Source organism: Terrapene carolina, unplaced genomic scaffold (genome assembly GCF_002925995.2).
Source record: "Terrapene carolina triunguis isolate 2854851 unplaced genomic scaffold, T_m_triunguis-2.0 Scaffold558, whole genome shotgun sequence".
Lineage (NCBI taxonomy): Eukaryota > Metazoa > Chordata > Testudines > Emydidae > Terrapene > Terrapene triunguis.
The window spans coordinates 2,144,997-2,167,494 of NW_020664909.1; the positions used below are offsets into that span (position 1 = coordinate 2,144,997).

Sequence of the window (22,498 nt, forward strand, 5' to 3'; positions counted from 1 at the left end):
GGTTTTTTTGCTTCCTGTGCAGCAGAATGTAAATTAAAGTTTATTTTTAACGTTTGGAGGATTTAAAAAAAAAAAAAAGCAGGATTCTACATCGCCCGATCCTTAGTTTTGCAAATGTAAAGTGCAATCTACATCTGGTGGTAGGATGAAGAGAAAATTCACATCTAGGTAGGGACAATTTTCCTAGCGATCCAAACTGGAATAACATTTCTCAGTTTGACAGAGGTCACAAAATGGTCATAGCTCAGGCTCACATATAGCACTGTTATGAGCAGGTGACAACCTTCTTACATCAGCTCTTGATGTGGCTCATTGATATCCTTTTGAAGCTGATGTGGGGGTATTTTTGTTTTTTCACACAATCAAAAAAAAAACAACCTTCCCACACCATTCTTACACTATTTAATAGTTAAAGCACTAACTAATATTTTCTGTGCTGATGAAAGACATACTTTATTAAGGTGCTGTATTATATATATGCATCAGAATTCTATAAATATAGAAAACCACCAGCACTGCACCAGTATCAGCATATTCCCCAAAGGTCAGCTGCCAGGAAAAAGTAGTTTTAGGAATGACAGAAAAGAGGGCAATATCTTGCATTTAGACAGAAGGCAGGAAAGCTGGTTATGAGCACTGTTGGGAGGTCTGGGCTGAGCTATCCCTACTGATTCAGCTGCTCTCACTCACCAGTCCAATAGACCAGTTGTTGAATAGTTACAATTTAGTTTTGGAAGCCTGCCTTAGTTTTTCATCCTTGGAATCTGGGTTCAAATCCTGATGATTTAAGTCACAAATGAAGCATGATCTCTTCCTAATCTCCATTTATGCACCTTGTGAACTATTTGGCATGCTTCTCTAAGACTCTTTGTGCAAGAACTAGAATAGCAGGGATTTTACAAGATCAGGATTAAGCTACATGGCAGAAACATGTTGGGAAGCTGCTTCTCACAGTACCTGGTGCATTGAGGTCTGCAGAATCAGTGGCTCACTTTCCCTAGATTATGTTTTTAAATAAACTATGGAAAACACAGGAATTTTTAAAAGCTGGTTTACATTCCTGGCTTTAAGGCAATTCTTAATGGTCATCCCTCCAGCATGCTATTACTGGGATTCTGAGCAGAAAGTGCACAGTGAAGGGATGTGACGGCATACATGTAAGTGGAATGCAGACTGCTCAGTTTCCTCACTACAGATTGGATGGCCTTTCCTCATGTTAAGTTCTTAACATTGTGCCTGAGCAAATGACAGGAGTCACAGGTTGGGTTGTTTATTCATCCCACTCTTTTTTGGAGGAGAAATGGGGAGAAGACAAAAGGGAGTTTTGAATATTCATTAGTTAGAATCAGTTCCTCCTAGATTCACAGAAACTTTGTTTACACAAAACACAATTCTAGATTTGTGCAACTTCCACTTAGCAGGTAAGTAATTTTCCACCAAAACCTGGCCTTATCATGTAAGAGAGAGAGATTTGAATGTAATATTTATTTGGTGACTTTACAGGTGATAAGTCATTTACAAAAAAAATTACAGACAAATGCATCTTTCAGTGCAGTTTCAACTATCTGAAGAGCAGGCAACAGTCCGTGATGTGGAATGCTAGTATTAGGCAGCACATGCTTTTTTCCCCCTTAATCTTTTGGAGGAAGAGGAGGAGGAGGAGGAAAAATAACTGTCCGTTGTAGATAAGGCCATGCAAATAAAAACCCTGCTGGAGAACAGGATACGGTCACGCTTATGAGTAGTTTCTGAGGATTTGGCATGTTTTTGTTTTCGATTAATAGAAACACAGATTGAAAATTTCATAAGCAACCCAGTGCTCTTCTTTAATGCCGTGTCCTTTGACACTGCGTGTCTTCAACCATCTTTCATTCCACACCAATACCACTGGTTCAGAAGCAAATGACTTCCTGAATCGTGTAAATGGAAGGATTACGCCAGTATGTCTCCAGGTCCTCCTCCACCCCATTATTCAGAGCAATTGCTGGGAGGGAAGGGGAAAGACAGGGAGGCTGAGGTAAAAAAAAAAATACAGCTTGCCCCCATTAGATGCCAGAGCTAGCAGTTAGTTTTGCACTTGCTTAGCTCACTCCTTTAAGTGACATAGATTAGAAAGTCACCATAGATTTGCATATATTTTGGGGGTGGAGATAAGACCCAAAACTAAAGGTATGAAATTTGATGAGATGCAAGATAAACATCTGCAAGATATTAAGAGCTCCCTACATCCCATGAAGCTAGTGGGAGGCAATCATGGACTGACTTTGGTTCCAAAGAGTAATGAGCAGCATCTACAGTCCCCTTTACAATTTCTAGCCATAGGAAGACTTCGTTTATACTAGTGTTTTAAGAAAAAGTCAATCAGAAAGAACATGCTGTTCACTGAACAATTGTGTTATTTGTACAGAATATTTGTCGTTTTAGCAAACATTGGCTCTAAGTAACAAGAAAATTAAGATTCCAAATCCATTATTAGGCAGTTCAGACAGCTTTGTTCATTTTCTCATCCAATCCTCTCATGGGTATTTACAAACACTTGGCTAGAACAAGGATGTATGCATTTCTTGAGTTGAAATTTAAACACCATATTATCTGTTACATCTAGGCCAAAAGTCTGAACTGTCCCAAGTTTGAACTCAGACGCGACCGTACCTTGGCAGTTCCAGTCTCAGCAGAACATTCAGTTTCTTGAAAAATTCTCAGAAGCACGGGGAAACTTTTTAACAATTTCCACTGGCATTAGAGTGAGGACAACTGTAGAAGGAAAGGGCGTTTTCCTTTTCAGCATAACCTAGGCTTTATGTAACCTACGCTTTATGTGGAAAGCTTTTTTAAATAGCTCTCAAATATAGTACACAAGTGCATTTTGGGGAGAGGGAAAGGACTACCAAAGTAACCTCTTCATAGCTGCCACAGGACTATTTCTAAGTAGTTATGCAGAGGGTGGAAGAGGTTGTAAGGGAAGATTGTGCATGCTTGGATGTATTTACAGGGTTTGTCTTCACATCTATTGGCTTTTAAAAAATCCCTACAATTAAATAGTTTTGTAAATTAAGTTTTGTTTTTGCAAAACTAAAGTCAACCCATAGAAATTAATTGCATATAAAAGAAACCTATTTTACAGCACCATTAACAACTATAAAATCAACAGGAAAACATGCTGTAAAATTCTATTTTGATAAAGCAAAAATTGACCACATCATCACCCAAAAATTAAAGTTTTTATTTGCATGGCCAAAATATCCTTTGTTCCCTTGCAACTTTGTTTTATTTCCCTTAACAGCTGGTAAGGTTTCCACTGCATAGGGAACAAGTCGCAGCACAGCATACTTCCTTCAACAGCCACTCCCACAACACCTAAACATTTAACAGATGTAACAAATGACAACACCACGAACAGGAAAAAACTAAGTTCCACCATTCAACATCGTTTGCAACAGTGTCTTCAAGGCTAGGTTGAAGTGGGCAACTTTACTTTTAAAAGGTTATTCTCTCCCTCCCCCCCATTGTTTCTTTACAATGTTGGCGGTTTCAGTCCATATTTCTTTGCAACTTCTGTCTGGGCATAGGCAGCATCACAGAGTGAGTAGAGGTGGGCCATCTCCATTTCAGATTTGGCCAGGTTAATAGCTTTGTTGAACATTTCAATGGCTTTATCCAGATTGCCTCTGAAATAAACCAGATTATCATCAAATTAAGACAGTAAGTAACATTTTACATTTCTATAGAACCTTTATTCCCAGAGGGTACGTCTACACTACGAGATTAATTCGAATTTAGATAATTCGAATTTGGGAAACAGATTGTATAAATTCGATTGTGCGCGGCCACACTAAGCACATTAATTCGGTTTTTAACCACATTAATTCGGTGGTGTGCGGCCACACTACCCCTAATTCGAATTTACAAAATCGATTTTGGTGCTACTCCGCTCGTCGGGGTGGAGTACAGAAATCGATTTTAAGCGCCCTTTAATTCGAAGTAACTGGCTCCGTTGCGTGGACGGGTTAAGGATTAATTCGGATTAACGCAGCTAAATCCGAATTAAAGTCGTAGTGTAGACCAGGCCAGAGAGTTTACCAACCCATAGGCATTGCACCAGTGAAATGCAGCAGCAAGTTTGGTAACCAAAGCCAACACAGGGGAGGGAAGCACTTGTCTTACAGGTCATGTTTTGAAGTTTTCAGACAAAAACCTTCCATGATTGATGCAAAACAGCACAGATTTAACTAGCTTTGTTATTACTCAACTACATCATCTGGAGGAACAGCTTTCAGTGGACTCTTACATGCCAAAAAGGGAGAAGTTTAGAGATGACACAGGCAACATGGGGATGCCAGGGAGAAGTTTTCAATCCGTGTTCTTGAGGAAATGGGCTCTGTCGCCCATAAAAGCAAATGTATTGATCTTGTAATGAAGTAGCCTAGTAGTGGCCTTCTAGTCAAGATGGCAGCTCAAGTAATGCAGATTAATTATTCTGAACAAAACTGCTCACAAATTATTCCCTGCAAAAAAATACAACTGTCTGCTTTTTTGATGCCAGGTACATCGTGGACTTCGTCAGAATCTATACTACCCAAAATACTTACTCCAACATGCTATTCTTTTGTCTTTACCAAGTCAGTTTGTGAACTTGGAAGAATTGCAAAGGGGATACAAACTCAAATAGCTGGAGGAAGGGATAACAGGTAAAATACAGTAAGAGGTCCTAGCCAGTTGCCAAATAACTATCCTTGTCCATACTACGAGCAAAACTGTTTCACATTTTTCCAGCATAATGAATTTTCACAGGCGTAATACTAGTTGTTATAGAGCACTTTCTATCAGTAGATCTCAAAGTACTACAAAGGAGGTCAGTATCATCATCCCCATTTTACAGATGGGGAAACTGAGGCACAGCCAGCCAGTGTGACTTGCCAATGTCACCCAACAGGCCAATAGATCAGCTGGGACTAGAACATAGAGCTCCTGACTCTCAAAGTGCCCTTACCACTAAGACACACTGATTCTTAGACAAGGCTTAAAAGGGAAGACAGAAAAAAACAGGGCAGAGGATGAGACTGATAGGCTTGGTCAGAGGGGAGACAAAGATTCTTTACTGAAACTCAACCAAAGTGGTCCCATGAGTATCTGGCTTAGCTGCCAAGTTTATGACTAGATATTCTGCAAGTGGTTTCAATCTGATTGCTCAGTTTTTAGTTAGAGTATTTTGGAAATTTCATGCAAATAGTCCCAGAGAGGTGCAACAACCCTCAACCTCTAAGAAGAGTTAGTCGGGGCCAGGGTGTCTGGAGCCTAGTCTGCTCAAACTCCTTGGGGAAAAGGGCATGGATTAAGGAGTCCTCGCCCATCAAGAGATATTACTTGCAGAACTGTGGTTTAACAGAAACACAGGGAATGCCTATTAGTCATGGATGTGAAATGAGTTTAAAGAGCAAGAAGGGCCATGTAGATGGGTATTTAGTTCACTAATCAGAACAGTCTTTTTTACTTTTCATAGGCTTAGGTGTGGATTTTTTGAAGGTCATACCAAGCGGTGTGGAGAGGTTATTTTTAAGAAACAACTTTCATCACTACATTACTACACCCTAATTGACACAATCCTATCACCTGAACTTCAGCTGATCTAGCTGCCCACCAAAACTTGTATAAAAGATGGCCCTTGTATTTAACTTGCTCCTCCCACACTCGGCATGTAAGTGTTAAAGGCTGAATCATGACTGGAAAGCAATTCCTTGAATCCAGTGTGTGAAACCTGCACTATGCCAATTACAGAAAAGAGGTTACTCCAGACACTATTCTTATCTCATTAGCACAAACTCCTGGTGAACTGGGGGAGTTTATGGGGCCACTAGATGGTGAAATGTCAGGGAGAAGGGAGGATTTTCCCCAAATGTTACACTAGGCAAGTCAGGACTCCTGGGTCCTGCCCCACAGCTTCCCATTGTTCAGAGCTACTCTCCAATACAAAGAAGTTTTCAAGAGTGGTGGAGAAACCTACTGGATTACTATAATTCCAAAGGTAACTTGACAGCTGTAGTCTCTGCAAATGAAAGTGTTATATTTTAAAAAGTTACCTTTGCACTTCAATCGTTCCCATAGTTTCATATGCAAAATCACATTTGTTATCAATTTCGATGGCCTTGCTTATGAGCTCCAAGCCTTTGTCTAGATCCTGCTTCCACTGAAGTTGAAGTAAACTGCAAAAAGACACAATTACAGACCAGACTTATTTCTATATATTCCATACATAGTCCTGCCTATCTTGGGGAAAGTGAGTATCTCATATAAAAAACATAGTTAAGTTCCTTATGCAGGGTGGGCAATAATTTTCACTTCATATATGAAATGAAGACAATTTCAAAAGTCATTTAAATAACAGACTGTCAGCAGTTTAAGGACAACAAAGAGAAATTATCTCCTCTTCATGTGTATATAACTCTTTCCATTAGGAGGATCAACCACAAATTGTTTTTGTCGACATGAAAATTTGGAACATAAAGCTCCAATTTAGAATGGTTATTGACTGCGTAAAGAAGTTTTAAGATTTGTAAACTAACATTCTTACACTGATATCAAGTAGATGTGCCTTTTGGAATGCATGTTAATGGAAAACATACTGAAATTTCAGTTCAATTTACATTTTAGTTGAAAAAAAGCAAATTATAATACTATTTTTCTAACTTTGAAATTACTCAAGTATTTTCAGGGGAAGAGTTATTAGTCTTGGGTTGAACTTTTAAGGCAAATATACGTAATCAAGCGATGAGGCCTGAAAACAGTGACTTATTCAGAAATGAAGACAGTCCCTTAATTGTAACAGAGACAATAGTGACTCAATAATACATACCCTTTATGAACATATGTAGTAGCATTGTCTGGCTCAAGGTCAATACATTTATCGTACATTTCATCAGCCTTACCAAATTGCTGCTGATCTGTTAATGCCTGCATGAGAAGAGATACTTTAAAAAAAATGAATAACCAACACACAGAGCGAATCTAGAACTACTTAACACTGTGTCGGTGCCATTCGCTCCCAACTTGGATGTCTCATTACAGGTATGGGCAGGCACATGCACAAGTTAATCACCATTGTTAATTTCCAAAAAATCACTATTTATGGTCTTTTGGTTCATCAGCCCTTTCAGAAACATGCTGTAGAGCTTTAACTGCACAGATTGGTGATCACAATGTGCGTAATGGCAGGTCCACAATGACCTGTTCTAATTATACTGCGTGTGAGGAACAATAAACCACTGAGCACGAGTCTCAGGTTGTGAGCTATACACCATCCTTAAGAATTCTTGTCTTCAGTAACTTCTGCTGCTGAAAACACACAAACATAATAGGAACTCTATTCTGGACCCCACCGGCATTACCCATCTGAAGTCAGAGTACCAGTGAATGCATTCAGATAACTTAAAGCCAAATGACTATTCATTCCAGTCATACTTTCTTACAATGGAAACCACATAAACAAGTGTACTTAACACAACTGTGCCAAATTCTATTTGCTTAGGGCACGTTGTTTTTATATGAGTAAAATAGAATTAGTTTATAACAGAGTTAAGATCAAACACACCTGAGCATAGAGCGCATAACCTTCAGCACACCTTGGAAATATTTTAATGACATCCTCAAAGCCTTTCATAGCTGCTTGAACTTGTAAAGGATTATTTCCAGTATAGGCTTGGCGATACTATTAAAGAACAGAGTAAAAACATAAGAAAACAAAATAAGTAGCCAGGACAGGAAATCAGCCTCCTGAAAGAGAGAGAGAGTTAAATGAAATCTAATACCATTACAAAAAATTACACAAAGTGGTACGCGTGCCTACATTTTGCTAAGTCAGTGTCTGTAGGAGTTGGCCACACTTCCAACCATCCAGTGGCATGGACCTTGCGTAAGATGGGGAGGCATGGTAGTCACCAGCAGCCTCCCTCCCTCCCTCCAGAAGGTTTGGATCCCTTCCTACTCTCAATATGCCAGCTCTCCCCTTCAAAGTCTCTAATAGGGGTGGAATGTCCACTTGCTTGAAATAGATACTTTCCCTTTCTAGAAGACTGTCTTGTTTTTTCCAGTTGCATTAGTAAAGAACAGCTGTATTTGATGTGATTAATGAGAAAAAAATTGTATTGCTTTATTACAAGATGTTAATAAATGGCTACTTTTAAAAATATTGATATGATAAGATATGAGGTACTTGCCCAAATGCAGAAAAATTGATAAGAATTGGCCAAATGATCAAATACTCCCAGGCTGACTAAAAAGTTTTCTGTATTAGTTCTTGAATTTGATGTCAAAGGATTGCAAGATATATTGATGCATGATTTTTCAATTCATTTAAAATGAAAATAGGAAACCAAAACATCAAAATAAACCTGGACAAGTTCAGTGAAAACAGCAAAAACACAGACACAAAAATTATAGGACAGCACTTACCAATGCAAAACATTTCTGTGCTTGTGCCAAGGCAGAATCTGGTCGTAATCGAATACATTCATCAAAGTCTTCCACAGCCTCTTCAACTTGGTCAAGAAGGATTTTCAGCTAAAGAGAGAGAATAAATCCTAATTCTGCGTTTAATCTGTGTTTTATATGCTTAAACAGGATTTCTATGTTGTACTAGTTAGTGATACGAAGAGGTTTTTTGTTCAGTCTTAGAATTGTAGCGTAAACCCTACATGATCTTCAGGAAAGTCCCTGGCACTGAATGTACCAAACAGCTGACAAAGAATTGAACTTTGGCTTCATTCACAACTGTTCAAATATAAGCATACAGCCGATAGGTCTGCACCTCCTTTTTCTGATTTCTGATGCTGGTTATCTGCAGTAATCCTTTGGCACAGATTTTGTGGGTTTTCATGTTACACATGCTCTCTGCTTTGTTTTCCAAAGCCATTTGACTTCACTTCATTTGATACTAATGGATTATCTGGAGGTTAACAATATAATCTTAGTTCTCTAAACTTGTGTTTTAAAATATCGTCTAACACAAAATTAACCAAGTTCAAATACTTCCTTTTCATTAGCCAGGCATTTATTTTATGTTTCCTAAGTTAAGTTACGCAGAGGTTTCATTCCTCCCATAAGTAATAAAGAGCTGGGTTTCTTGTTTAGCATGATCAAGGTAAGCAATGCTAAATTATTTCAACAGTTCAGATCCACATTCTGTATTAAACAAAGAAAATGCGATCTAACTCGTGAACAGAACCATTTAGTCTTAGTGAGTTTTGCCTATGTAGTTAACTATTACCATATACGTATGCACTTATTCCCTTCTATTTCTAGTGGATTTAATGTTATGGTGTAAGCTTATTATTGTCAGAATTCACAGTTTTTGCCATGCACTATATCAAGTGTGTATAACAATTTATTAATCTTTGTTCTGTATTTTTCCTTTAGTTCAAGCTAATCAAATATTTAAACTTAAAAAATTAGGTAAAACTCTGCGCAATACAGCTCTTACCTGTCCTCTGTGGTGGTAAACATCTGCATTCTGAGGATCAATATCAGCAGCCATGTTAAAATCTTGAGTGGACAGCATAGGCTGTTGCTGCTGCATATACATACTACCTCGTTTGATCAGGGCATTAGCACGGAGCTATAAAAAAGTTCAAACATTTTTACTTTTAAATATTAGATGTTGGTCTTAAGATTTTTAGTTACAATAATGTTAACGGACAACTTTTCATTTCATTGGTCACTCCCATGACAAAACATAAATTTGTTTTTCATTCATTCTAAGCAGTAGTAAATTGTGCTACATAAAATTTAAAAGCATTAATACAATTACGTGCAAGGGTCATTTCATACCAAGTCAACCCATGCTTCCTCCTTGACTTAATTTACTTCTTTCTGATATATGTCTTGTAAGTGTAAGGGACATATCTACCAAAAACAGCAGCCATTTTCATAGCAGTTTAGTGTGCAAAAACCAATTGAGCTACTGTCTTACTTATGAATTAAGTTGTTCACACCTAACAAGTACCTTACCTTACTGACTTCAAATCCTATCTGTTCTCTAATTTTCATCATTCAGCCCAGGCAAACCCTTCTTGTTTCTTCTTTATTTTCTAAATGGAGATTCTGTCCCTTAGTCATTCTGCATAGGATATTAGGGATTTACCAATCTGAGCTTACTATTCTAAGGTCACTTTTTTTCTTCTCATATGTGAACGGGTCGACAATTAGGAGGTGATTTAACAATCATGTCAATTATTTTTCTGTATTTATATTGTAATGTCTCCTACAGTTTACAAAGAAACTAAGATAACCACCAATACAGATAAGATGTAGCAGTGAACATGATCCCATGATCTGCTTTTAGTTAGAGAGAGTCCAACACGACCATTTCATAAGTTATTCCACCTGTGGTATGAACACCTGGTAGACATGTGAAGAAAAAGACCTTTCCACATTACTGTAAAGCTAATTGATACTTAGCTTTCTTGGGTAATGTCTACACTCCACACCACTGGCAGTGGCAAGTAGTGTACCTGGAGCTACACGCTGCAGTGACAAGCAAGCTGCATCCATATGCGGCGGTGTGTAGCTACAGGTCAGTGAAAGGTTCTGGCAGAGGGGAGGCAATGGGGAAAGCTTCAGCAGCTCTCCACTGCCAGAGCCTTTCATTGCTGTAGGGAAGGGCTCCAGCAACGGGAAGCATGCAGAGCCTTTCTCCGCTGCCAGAGTCTTTACCTGCAGTGGGGAAGGGATTCAGCAGCGGGACAATACACTGCTAAAAGTAGCAGTGCAGACGGGGAGGCCCGGCTTGGGCAAGTAGAGAGCTGTGTAAGAGTATGTAGTCTGGTATATCCCCACACCCTTCAGCTGTGTCTTTACTCTACTTGCCTAAGCCAGGCCTCACCTTGAACACTGCTGTTTATACCTGTGCTTGGGAGGCTACCTGAATATTAATCTACAAGCTGCCGAAAAAAGCGTGCAGTGTAGACATACTCTTAAGCATGCCAATCACATTGCAATGAAAATATCCACCCATTGATAATAAGCACACTAGGAATAATTAGGCAAAGTGGTGAAAAAAGTAGGGCTGTCAAGCAATTAAAAAAATTAATCGCAATTCATTGCACGATTTAAAATATTAATAGCGATGAATCGTGCTGTTAAACAATAATAGAATACCATTTATTTAAATATTTTTGGATGTTTTCCACATTTTCAAATGTGTTGATTTCAATTGCAACACAGAATACAAAGTGCACAGTGCTCATTTTGTATTTATTTTTTATTACAAATATTTGCACTATAAAAAACAAAAAAAACAAAAAATTTTCAATTCACCTCATACAAGTACTGTAGTGCAATCTCTTTATTATGAAAGCTGAACTTAAGTGTATAACTATTCACAAAAAATAACTGTATTCAAAATTAAAACAATGTAAAATTTTAGAGCCTACAAGTCCACTCAGTCCTACTTCTTGTTCAGCCAATCGCTCAAACAAGTTTGTTTACATGTGGAGGAGATAATGCTGCCCGCTTCTTGTTTACAATGAAAGTGAGAACAGGTGTTTGCACAGCACTGTTGTAGCTGGCATTGCAAGGTATTTACATGTCAGATGAGCTAAAGATTCATATGTCCCTTCATGCTTCAACCACCATTCCAGGAGACATGCGTCCATACTGACGATGGGTTCTACTCAATAACTACACAAAGCAGTGCAGACCAACGCATGTTCATTTTCATCATCTGAGTCAGATGCCACCAGCAGAAGGCTGATTTTCTTTTTTAGTGGTTTGGATTCTGTAGTTTCCGCATGGGACTGTTGCTCTACAGTATTTCTCTGAGGTGAATTGAAAAATACTATTTCTTTTGTTTATCATGTTTACAGTGCAAATATTTGTAATAAAAAATAATAATATAAAGTAAGCATTGTACACTCTATATTATGTTGTAATTGAAATCAATATATTTGAAAATTTAGGAAAACAGCCAAAAATATTTAATAAATTTCAATTGATATTCTATTGTTTAACAGTGCAATTAAAACTACGATTAATCGCAATTAATTTTTTAATCATGATTAATTTTTGGAGTTAATTGCATGAGTTAACTGCGCTTAATCTACAGCCCTAGAAAAAAGCTAAACATCTTCCATTAAATTGCCAGGGAATTTGAAAATATTGAACTGTTTTGCAAGCATTCACACTTTTTCGGTAGAATCCATGCAAAGTAAAATCTGACTGTTTTAAGATTTCTTACCTTTACATTAGCATCTTCCATACTGATGACCTGATCTAGATCAGGTTTGGCAGCATTTGCATTGCCAATAAGCAGATAGAAAGTGGCTCGCAGCAGCAAAGCTTCTGCCATATATTTGCCTTTAACGTCAATTTCTTTTGTGCTCTCGCTGATGATTTTATCATAGTTTTCTTCTTCCATATACTGCTTTGCCTTTAAATATCCAGAGCTGCAAATTAAGTGTAGAACAGTTAAAATACATAAAAAAAATTTTCAATGTGAATGTTTCACTAGGAATTCAGATTTCTTGATCACAATAGATAGCAAGTTTGCTACACTATCACTTCTAACAATTAGAGATATTGGCACCGCGAGTAAAGTTACAAACATGCTTAAAAGGTTTCCTGGATGAGGGCCATTGTAAACAAATTAGTTTGGAGGAAAACGCGCAAGTTACATCTGTGGGGGAAAGAGAATCCATTCCAGCCCTCAAAATCCACTTCTTTAGAAATGATAAGTTTGGCAGGGGATGATCTTTGGTCAAGGAACAACTGTCCTTACACTAGGACTCTGTTTGACCCTAGTGCTATTATGAAGTCTTCTGCTTACGTCATCAGGGCAATCATAACCTCTGCCTGAAACCGGGGAGAGTAGGCAGGGGATATAGATCAGGAAATAAAATATTAACAGTAGTGCTTTTTAACTTTAACATTTTTATAACCTCAGCTAAATTAACACATCAATTTTTATATTTTGAAGAGGATTTGGTGGAAAAAATCATACTTTAAACAGTGGTGTCTGCTCAACTGTGTGCCTTTGAATCAAAACATTTTCACAGAAGTAAAAAAAATCCATTAACTAGTTTCCCCCAACTTGCTCTAGGAAGCTCATAATGCTGCTTGCAATAGTTTCCTTATTGAGGGTGAAGACGTGATCCAACAATAACTCTAATGCAAAACAGTAAAGTACGCAAGCACCTCTCATTACATTCAATATGCAAAATAGGAGTACTCAGCATTTGTTTTTCTTGGTAAACAAGCATTTCATTTAGGTACATTTTAGATATTACCATTCTGAACAATATCAGATGGTGTTTATTAACTTGTTAAAAACTTTAGGTTTTTCGGCCTCCACTGTTTTAGTTCAAAGCTGCTGCTGCTATGAAAGGTGCTAGTTTGTACAGCACACTCTTCCCCATCTCCTCCCCCCAGCCTTATTACAGACAGCACCAAAGGAAGGAAGGGAAACACTCCTCCAATCCAGTCTCCCTTCCTCCAACAGCATTGTTGCAGCTAACCACTTCCTCCCATCCACCAAACCTTACTGCAGCTCTGTTGATGTTCAGTGTCCCTTCTCACTGAACCAGCTACCCACACCATTACTGCTGTTCCCTATGGAAATAAAATGCTAAGAGAGCTAGTATTTAGGGTGGAGTCAAAGCTACTCTAAGTCTGGAACTAATATGTCAGATCTAATTAAAATTTCATTTTTCTTTTAAAAAGTTCCTATTTTGTAGGTACATTTATTATTATAAAATTTCCTACCCTGACACTACATTATATAATGTATATAATATACATATAAAATAAAACAGTGCAGAGTTTCTGAGGCTGCGACAAGTTTTACCAACAATCCCCATACTCACTTTTCTTTAACTTCTGAGGCCTCCCCCTCCTTGTCCTTATCTTCATCAGATTTCTCACCCTTAAGCAGAGTTTGGGAGATTATGTCATCTGTGAAAGAGCTGAAGTAAGATTTGATGAACTGTGGAGAAGGCATCAAAGGTTCACGGTTCTGAAATGGGACAGAAAATGTAACGTTCATCTATTAAATACTGAGATCAGGTGGTAAATGAAGATGTGGATGGGTTTTACTAGTGAAAAAAATCCATTCTTGACTATTTCATTCCTTTTGAGGGTGAAAGAATATATTTTTGCACTGAGTATTTCTTGTGAGCCTGGATCAGTACTCACATACTGATAGTCTCTAAGGTGCCACAAGTACTCCTGTTCTTTTTACTCACATACTATAACACTCTGCCTTAAAAAGGCAGACGCATTTCCCCATCAAAAGGGAAAATGAAAGCGAAGATTAAATGAAGGAAGAAACAGGATATTTTCTCAAGGAAATGGGGAATCCCTTTAACCCTGCTTGCTCTTAACACATGTGGGTAGACATACATCTCCTCCTTGTCCCTCCCACAAGAGAAGTTTGTTGATCCCTATGATGGAGGCTCTCTCTTGCTAGAGAACATACTCGCTCTGCTCAGACATAGCTCATTTTACCCTTGATCTGACAATTACCAGGGATGAGCTCCTCTGTATGGCAATACATAGTATCTTGTTCAAAGTGAGGGTAATACATAAGGGTTACAATTCACTCCTTCCTGATATAACAATTCCAATGCACTTGCCTTAATTTTCCAAGTCCTAATTAGCTTCCAAGATAGCTTTGTCCATTTCAGACAGCTCTGAACTAAGATTGATAACGCTGTTCAAGATTATTCACTTACACATTAGTTATTATCTTGGCTTCCCAGTCACAGAAACTCTTGGAAAATCTGAACCTTTAACCAAAATAAACTGTAGACATGTGTCTTTCATCCAGTGTTCAACACTGAAACACACCACAAAATATGCAATCTGACTTAGATGTGTCTTCACTCCTCTACCTAGGCCCTCTACCCCATCTCCCAGACTCCCCTGCTCCTGGCTACGGGCATGGTTCCACAATCACAGTTTGTACACCTCTACCTTGATATAACGCTGTCCTCGGGAGCCAAAAACTCTTAGCGCCTTATAGGTGAAACTGCGTTATATCGAACTTGCTTTGATCCGCCGGAGTGTGCAGCCCCGCCCCCCGGAGCACTGCTTTACCGTGTTATATCCGAATTCGTGTTATATCGGGGTAGAGGTGTAGCTAAACATCTCACAACCATTACTATAATAATGAATACAGTGATACTCACAATACCCTTCTGAGATATTACCACCCCCAATTTACAGATGGGGAAGAGAAGCCAAGAGTAAGTGACAGACTAGCCCAAGGTCATGCAGGTAATCTGCGATAGATCTGAGAACCAATCCCAGATCTCCTGACACAGAGTCCAGAACCTTAATAATAAAGCCATACTTCCTACTGCATCCCTTTTCCTCATGCTGCTCTGTCTCAATTTTTAAACAAACTATCATTTCTTTATACTTTATAACCAAAAACTCTTCCTTGACCCATCTCTTTCTGCTTATTTTGCCCTGGCAGCACGGAAAGATTTCAGTTTCTAACTTTCTATGTTTATTAAAAAAAATTTTAAAAAAATAAAGAACGTGTACAAAACACCTTGCCAATGCCCTTTTACTTTTTAAGTCCATTATTACATCGAGAACAGAACAATTGATCACAACCACTCTTCATCTTTCCAATTACCGTTGACTGCCTTGCCTAACTTGACAAGCACCATAATTAAACTGATAGCCTGCCATCTAACTGCACATTTGGTTGACAGAACAGCAGCAGAGAAATAGCCTTTGGTGACACTTACTGACAGCCCCTAAAGTAGTTCCCATTATACCTTAATTCTATTAAAGCCCCGATTAAGACTGCACACCAGCTTAGTCAGGGGTGTCGCCTGTGCATAATGATACATTAGGCTGAAGTGTACAGGTTACTGTCTGAGATGAAACCAAACTGTTTTGCTCAAATCCACAATGTGTAAAACGATGTATTCTAGAAGTTAAAATGCATCCATTCCCCCTTTCTTACAGGTTGTTGTTTTTTTTGTTTTTTTAATAAAAGGTGGTAACAGAGCTCAGTGGAGAACAGCATCAGTAAAACAGCAGCTCAGGATGACAGACTGCTTATCTCAATTTTAGTATTTTAGTTGGTTAAAACAGTAGCTAATTAATAATCATTGACAAAGAATCTGAACCATCATCAGTGCTTTTGTAATTCAAGCAATGTATCAGATGGAAGCAGAACCTTTAAATTTGTATTACAGTCATACCTTATATTTCTCTTTGGCCTTTTCTTTTCCAAGGAGTTTAAGAACTTTATCAGCTAACAACATGCTTTGCTGGTTTTGGAAACCTTCTAAAATACAGACCGCAGTGACATCTGGGAAAAACAACACAAAGGCAGGATTGTTAGTAATTACCAATGCAGTGGTCTTTAAAGTGCTACACAAACAGCTATCGTAATGAGTCATTACCAAGGAAACAAAATCACCCATTCGCAGGCTGAAAGTCTTCACATGAAGTTTGCTACGTTCTCCAGAATATCAAGTTGTTTTTAAAAGACATGAGGCTACGTCTCCTTGTTGCAAAGAACTTTAATGAAGATGGATGTAAGTAATTTTGTTGTATCTACAGCCAAACAGTCTCAAACCAATATATCTAGAGGTCTGAACTTCCACTGTTTGTATGAACACTTTGAAGCTTATCTGGGAAAGTAATCCGCTATGTTCACAGAAACAAGCGCTAACATGGAATTCCTGTTTGGTGACTAGGTCTCTTATTGCTCTCTAAGATCTCTAATTTTCTACGTTTTCAAGTTCCTATCCTTTCCTGCCCTGTATCCTGCACCTTCCCATCTGATCAGTGTTCTTTACAAGCTCTAACTCAAACTGCACAGCCTTCATCTATGCCTGGGGAAGAGGGCAAGTTTAAAAGGAAATCCCACCACTGTGCTACCTCCTTGCTAGTGTTAAGTCCACGTTGTATCCACTTCCATCCATGCATGATACTTCCTCAACACTAAGGGTAGTGTGACAAAAGAATCATTGTTCTAATGCTGCCCTGCAGACAGGTTAATACACCTGCATGGACCCATACAGTCACAAGGACTAACTGGACATAAAATAATCTTTTCCCACAGTTCCTCAAGAGATGGGAGATAAATTGAGGTGACAATTTAAAAAAAAAAAACCCTCAATATATGCATGCAATACTGACCAGGTTTTCCCATATTACTATACTTCTACTCAAGTGCTCCCTCACTTTTTTGGGGGGGGGGAGGGGGGGAGGAGGGGGAGGAAGGGAGACAGTGAAATATTGGAAAGATGCCTACCACAAACCAGCACAAGTCTGGAATATCATTCCCATCGACTCAGCACTCAAGGTTATTAATTTGCAATGAATAGGACTTCTATTTCAAATGTAGGGGTCAATTTGACTCCTGTAGTAAAAACCAAGCTTTCCATCCTTGCCTTTCTCAGGGCTTGTCTATACTATTGTGTAAGTCGACCTAAGTTACGCTACTCCAGTTACATGTCTACACTGCGCTGCGCTCTCCTGTCAACTTCCCTTACTCTTCTCGTAGTGGTACATTACCAGAGTCGACCAGAGAGCGCTCTGCAATCAATTTAGCAGGGAAGATGCACTAAATCGACACCTGCTGCATCGACTGCCACAGCGCCAATCTACTGGTAACTGTAGACCGGGCCCCACTGTAGTTTCTGTAATCCTGCATGGTTACAAGGAAAGTGTCCTCTACTAACCCATTATTTTTATAGTTATTCCTAAGTAATAGAAAGGCATCTCGCTCAGTAAAGAAAGCAACAAACAACTAAAGGTCCTTTTTTCCTCAGCTTAAGGAGCCTCTAATGAAACCAACTGATGATTTCCTTCCTACACCCACCAAGTAATTTATAGCATTGTTTTTCATCCCCAATTTGGGGATGAACATCAGTATGATTGAGAACAATTTCATTTTTCATGAACACACATCAGTAGGAATGAAGTGCAGACGTGACCTAAGCAATTGTGTTAAAGGGACAACTTGAAATATTGTCAATTAGTGAAAAGATAGTTTCAGGAAATACATTTCAACAGACTTGCCAACTTACATTGTGGTTTGATTAAATGGCATGGAGGAAGACAATTAACACTGTATTCTCACTTAAAAGATGATAGCAGACTTGCCCTTCATTTGAAACTGAAGACAATTTGAAACTCTGCTTAGAGTGAGGTGGGAGTTCTGGAAAATGCTCATAACACCATCCAGTATGGAAGGGCGACTCCACTTGCCAAATAAACTTATACAAAGGGCACTTGCTGCAATTACTTATACAACTTTATATACGCAAGCATATTTTCAGTAATATATCAAAGAGGTGAGTGCAAATACAGCCCTTTCAGAGGGATACAGGGATAAGCAAAGATACAAAATCAACAGCAGTATGTAATAGTTGTCTGCTAGATTCAGGGTGAATGTGTACAGTTAACCTTCTCCTCCTCCAATGTCTTAAACATTCCCCCAGTAGGAAGGGTTGGGGTTCTCAATAGGGTTTTGAGGCAGAGATCTTGAATGAAAAACAAACTTTCCTATCCTTCTTTTCTTGTGATCTTAGTTGTTCTAGGTAATGGTAGACAAAGAGTTTTGTAAGAGTTTTGTTTTTGTTGGTGTCCCTTTGAACACCAGACCACAGGATTTAAGGGAATTTAATAGCTATTTTTGGAATGTTTTCCCCACCATTATAATGCACTTCTCTCCCACCCCCCAAAAAGAATATAGGTTTCTAGACTAATTCTGCTCCTCCAGAACGGACAGGAAGGAACATTTTTTTGTTAGGGCATGAAATTAGAATGACTAACATCTTAATTAACAGTGTATTTTCCCTTAATTAGCTGAATCTTTCTTTAAAGCATAGGGTGTTTACTGAAACATGAGCATAACAAACAGCTGCAGTAAGAGCAACTAATTTCTCAGCTCTAAACCAATTAATTGCTCATAGATTGAAAGATGCATCTAAGGATAGAGAAATTTAACTGAAGAAAAAAAATTACATATAGTAGCTTTGAATTAATAGTTTTAAAGGAGTTACTGTGTATTCCACCACATATCATGTGCTTCAAAGTTTCATTCTCTTAAATATTAACTTCACTTCATTTCAAGTACATACACAGAAAAGTACCCACCTTCTAAACATTCCTTCTTATTATCTAGTTTCTCATACGCCTTTGCACGTCTGAAGAGAGCTTTCACATATTTAGGATTAAGCTCAACTGCCTTTGTGCAATCTTGTGCCACTTCTTTCCATTTTTGCTGCAGGTATAAAAACAGCCTAGTTAAAAAGGTACTACTCATTCAAAGGGCATTATAATAATAGCTAATTTCTCTCAATTTCAGAGCCCCAGCCAAGTGATTATAGCTGTAATTCTTATGACACTGGTTCCTCCTCCTGGTTTCCAGCTATTTCTGCATGTTTTTCAATTAGTCACGTAGGATCAGAAGCTGTGGGAGCAACTAATAGAAGAGGACAAAGGATATGGGAAAGGAATTTCCAGGGAACCAGGCCGTTAGGCAGCACATGTAGGAGACGACAATGAAATGGCAGGAAAGCATGTGCAAAGGAGCAGAGGACTAGAACACAGGGACACAACAGATGGGAAGGAAAGATGAAATCATGAGCAAAAGCATACCATGAGATTAACTTTTTGAAGGAGTTACTTCATAGGGATGTTATGCAATAGCACACAGGAGTAGAGGTGGTCCTCAAGAATCTCTATTAAGGTGTGGTCTACGCTATAAAAAATGAGAACCCCCAAATGAGATCTCATTCTTTACCACATGTAAAATCAGTATTAAACCAACACTGGTGCTTTAAAATAATCAGAAAAGGGGAAACTCACCCATAACCAGTCACTGGGGTATATAAAAGTCTTTCTCAAATGAAACTGCTTTATAATTATAGAGTCAAACAAGTGGTGTTAAGAAAAAAACCCATATTTATTCCTTCTCTAGCTTTCACACCAAACTCATTCAGTTTTCAATGTGAGACTTTTGTAACGCCAGAGCCCAAGTCTCTATCTGGTACTTTAAAATACAAAGCTGACATCCACATACAGAAGGCCAGTTTTTAAGCAGCAGGACTAGTGTTTGTCTTCTTCTCCCAAGGCCTATAAAACAGACTAGAGCAAGTCAATAGAAATTAACTTTTAATTAGATCTTGAGTATTTGGGGTTGGGAAGGAATTTCCCCTCAGGTCAGATTGGCTAAGACCCTAGATTTGTTGTTTTTTGGTTGTTTTTTTGTGTGTCTTCCTCTGCAGCATGCGGCACGGGTCACTTGCTGGTTTAAACTAAAGTAAATGGTGGATTCTCTTTAACTTGAAGTCTTTAAATCATGATTTGAGAACTTCAGTATCTCAGACAGAGGTGATGGGTCTATTACCGGGGGGGGGGGGGGGGGGGAGGAGGAGGGGTGAGGTTCTGTGGCCTGCAATGTTCAGGAGGTCAGATTAGATGATCACAGTGGTCCCTTCTGGCCTTAAAGTCTATGAGTCGGGGGCTAGTGAATATTGAGGGTACAGGTGATGGGATTCTGCTTTCTACATGCAAGAAGGAAGGCAGCCCTATTCTGGCATGTGCTGGAGTTGGGGAGGCCAGAGGAAGAAGACATAGCACTTTTCGGAGTACAAACACATTTTAAAGTTCAAGCTTCATACCAGTTGTTCATATGCAGCAGCTCTGTTCTGGTAGAAAGTAGAAAGGTCAATGTTTTTCTCAGGGGGGCATAAACTGATGGCCTCTGTGTAGCACTGAATGGCTTGCTCATATTTTCCTGCTTTAAAATACTTGTTGCCTTTGTTCTTTGCTGCTTGGGCTCTATCAAGAGGGCTCTGAAAAAGAAAAAAAAACAAAGTGACTGGTCTGCCACACTTCGCCCGCAATGTACAAATAAGAAGAGCTACAGAGTGAGTAATAAATAAATGTGGGGGGCTGACTCCCAATTGTGTCTCTGAACATCCTTCTTTGTGGTTTTCAGGCAGGACATAACACAGCCACCTTTTGCAAGTACATAACATGGCAGAACAGCTTCTAAATGGACTTCCTGACACACCATCAACAAACAGCATGTTTCTTCTTCAAAAAGCTAGGCAGGTTTTTTTTTTTTGGGGGGGGGGGGGGAAGGGGTTTAGGCCACATGACTTATGAGCTACAAAAAACAAGGAGACTGGTTTGTAAAAGCTATTTCTGTAGTTTAAATGATAGTATCAATGTGAAAAAATAGAACAGCCTCAAAACAGCTCAAGAAGGAAATCTGTCCCTTACTAAAGTGCATACATGTCATTCACCTGTGTTGAATTAGTGCTGTGTGAAACACATGTTGACAAAGAATATGCTGTGAAAAGTCCTATTGATCAGGAGAAGCAAAACCTGTCTAGGAAAGCAAAGTTTAATCGCTTTATACACCAGGCAAGCTGTTAACCTCTTGAGAGCTTTAAGTGACCTGTTCATCTAACCTCAGGCTGAAAATGAGAACTGGCCTACCAACCTCTGTTGTTTACGGCAGAAGAAAGAGAGATGGCCTTCCCAAGATGGCCTGCTTCCTTACTATATTCCGCCTCTGGCTCTGCTCTGCCTGTTGAATCACACACATTTTGAGAGAACGCCACATGGCCAATTAGGTATGTGATCTCTCCAAAATACAGAATAAGGTGCCCCTGCCATTCCATGTTCATAAGGAGCCTGAGGTGGAGGCCAGTCTTTGTTTTCAGTCTCAGATCACATATGCCAGATAGAAACCAGCCCAGAATTTGTTACAGTTAAAAGGACAGCATCAACAACCTATACTGCTGACTTTCCCCTCCTACTACTGTTGTTACAATTAATACTTAGATCTGGTCTACACTTAAATTTAGTTGACAGTTACAGCATTCAGGGGTGCTGAATTGACAATTGAAAATTGACAACCCTGAGCACCTAGCTAGGCCAACCTAGCCCCTGGAGTAGACACAGCTAGGTTGATGGAAGAATGCTTCTGTCAACCTAACTACTGTTGCATGTGGCGGTGGAGTTCCTACAACAGCAGAAAAACCTCTTCCGTTGCTATATTCTGTGTCAACCCTAAAGGGTTACAGCAGCTTAGCTATGCCGCTGTAGCACGCACAGTGTAGACATGGCCTTAGATAACTTTAATAGGCTAAAATGAAAAACATCTTTCATTTTAATGCATGGGCAACAGTCTAAGCTAGTCAGTTCCCCTTGTTGTTTGTGTGCATCTTTCACAATATGAAAATATTTTTAGTAATGGAAAAAAATATTTGTAAAACTGCAAAAATGGGCATGGAGACCTTGGGGCAACTGTAGCACCTGATGCTACTCTAAACTTTTTTTAAATTGACTATATCTCAAACTGATAGAGCACAATGATTAATAAGTGAAATCAAAAACATAGGTTAAGTCACAAAGACTATCACAATTTATTTATTTAAAACCTATCCTTTTGGCTAGATATATGAGGTTTGAGATCCTTTGACAAGTCACCTTAATTTACCTTCATACTGCAAGGAAGAGA

The 22,498-nt window shown here is 38.8% G+C and overlaps 1 protein-coding gene across 1 annotated transcript in view; it reads right to left on the reverse strand.

Annotated features, from left to right (window-relative positions):
• Positions 1 to 3,202: 3,202 nt before the first annotated feature.
• TOMM70 (translocase of outer mitochondrial membrane 70) overlaps positions 3,203 to 22,498 on the reverse strand; it is a 28,677-nt gene continuing 9,381 nt past the window's right edge. The window contains exons 2-12 of the mRNA XM_026658999.2: positions 20,646 to 20,819; positions 19,117 to 19,243; positions 16,206 to 16,315; positions 13,851 to 13,999; positions 12,227 to 12,434; positions 9,473 to 9,607; positions 8,446 to 8,553; positions 7,586 to 7,702; positions 6,851 to 6,948; positions 6,078 to 6,200; positions 3,203 to 3,668 (exon numbers count right to left, since the gene is read on the reverse strand). Coding sequence (XP_026514784.1) covers positions 3,515 to 3,668; positions 6,078 to 6,200; positions 6,851 to 6,948; positions 7,586 to 7,702; positions 8,446 to 8,553; positions 9,473 to 9,607; positions 12,227 to 12,434; positions 13,851 to 13,999; positions 16,206 to 16,315; positions 19,117 to 19,243; positions 20,646 to 20,819 — 1,503 coding nt within the window. The 3' untranslated portion in view covers positions 3,203 to 3,514. The remainder of the gene's footprint in view (positions 3,669 to 6,077; positions 6,201 to 6,850; positions 6,949 to 7,585; positions 7,703 to 8,445; positions 8,554 to 9,472; positions 9,608 to 12,226; positions 12,435 to 13,850; positions 14,000 to 16,205; positions 16,316 to 19,116; positions 19,244 to 20,645; positions 20,820 to 22,498) is intronic.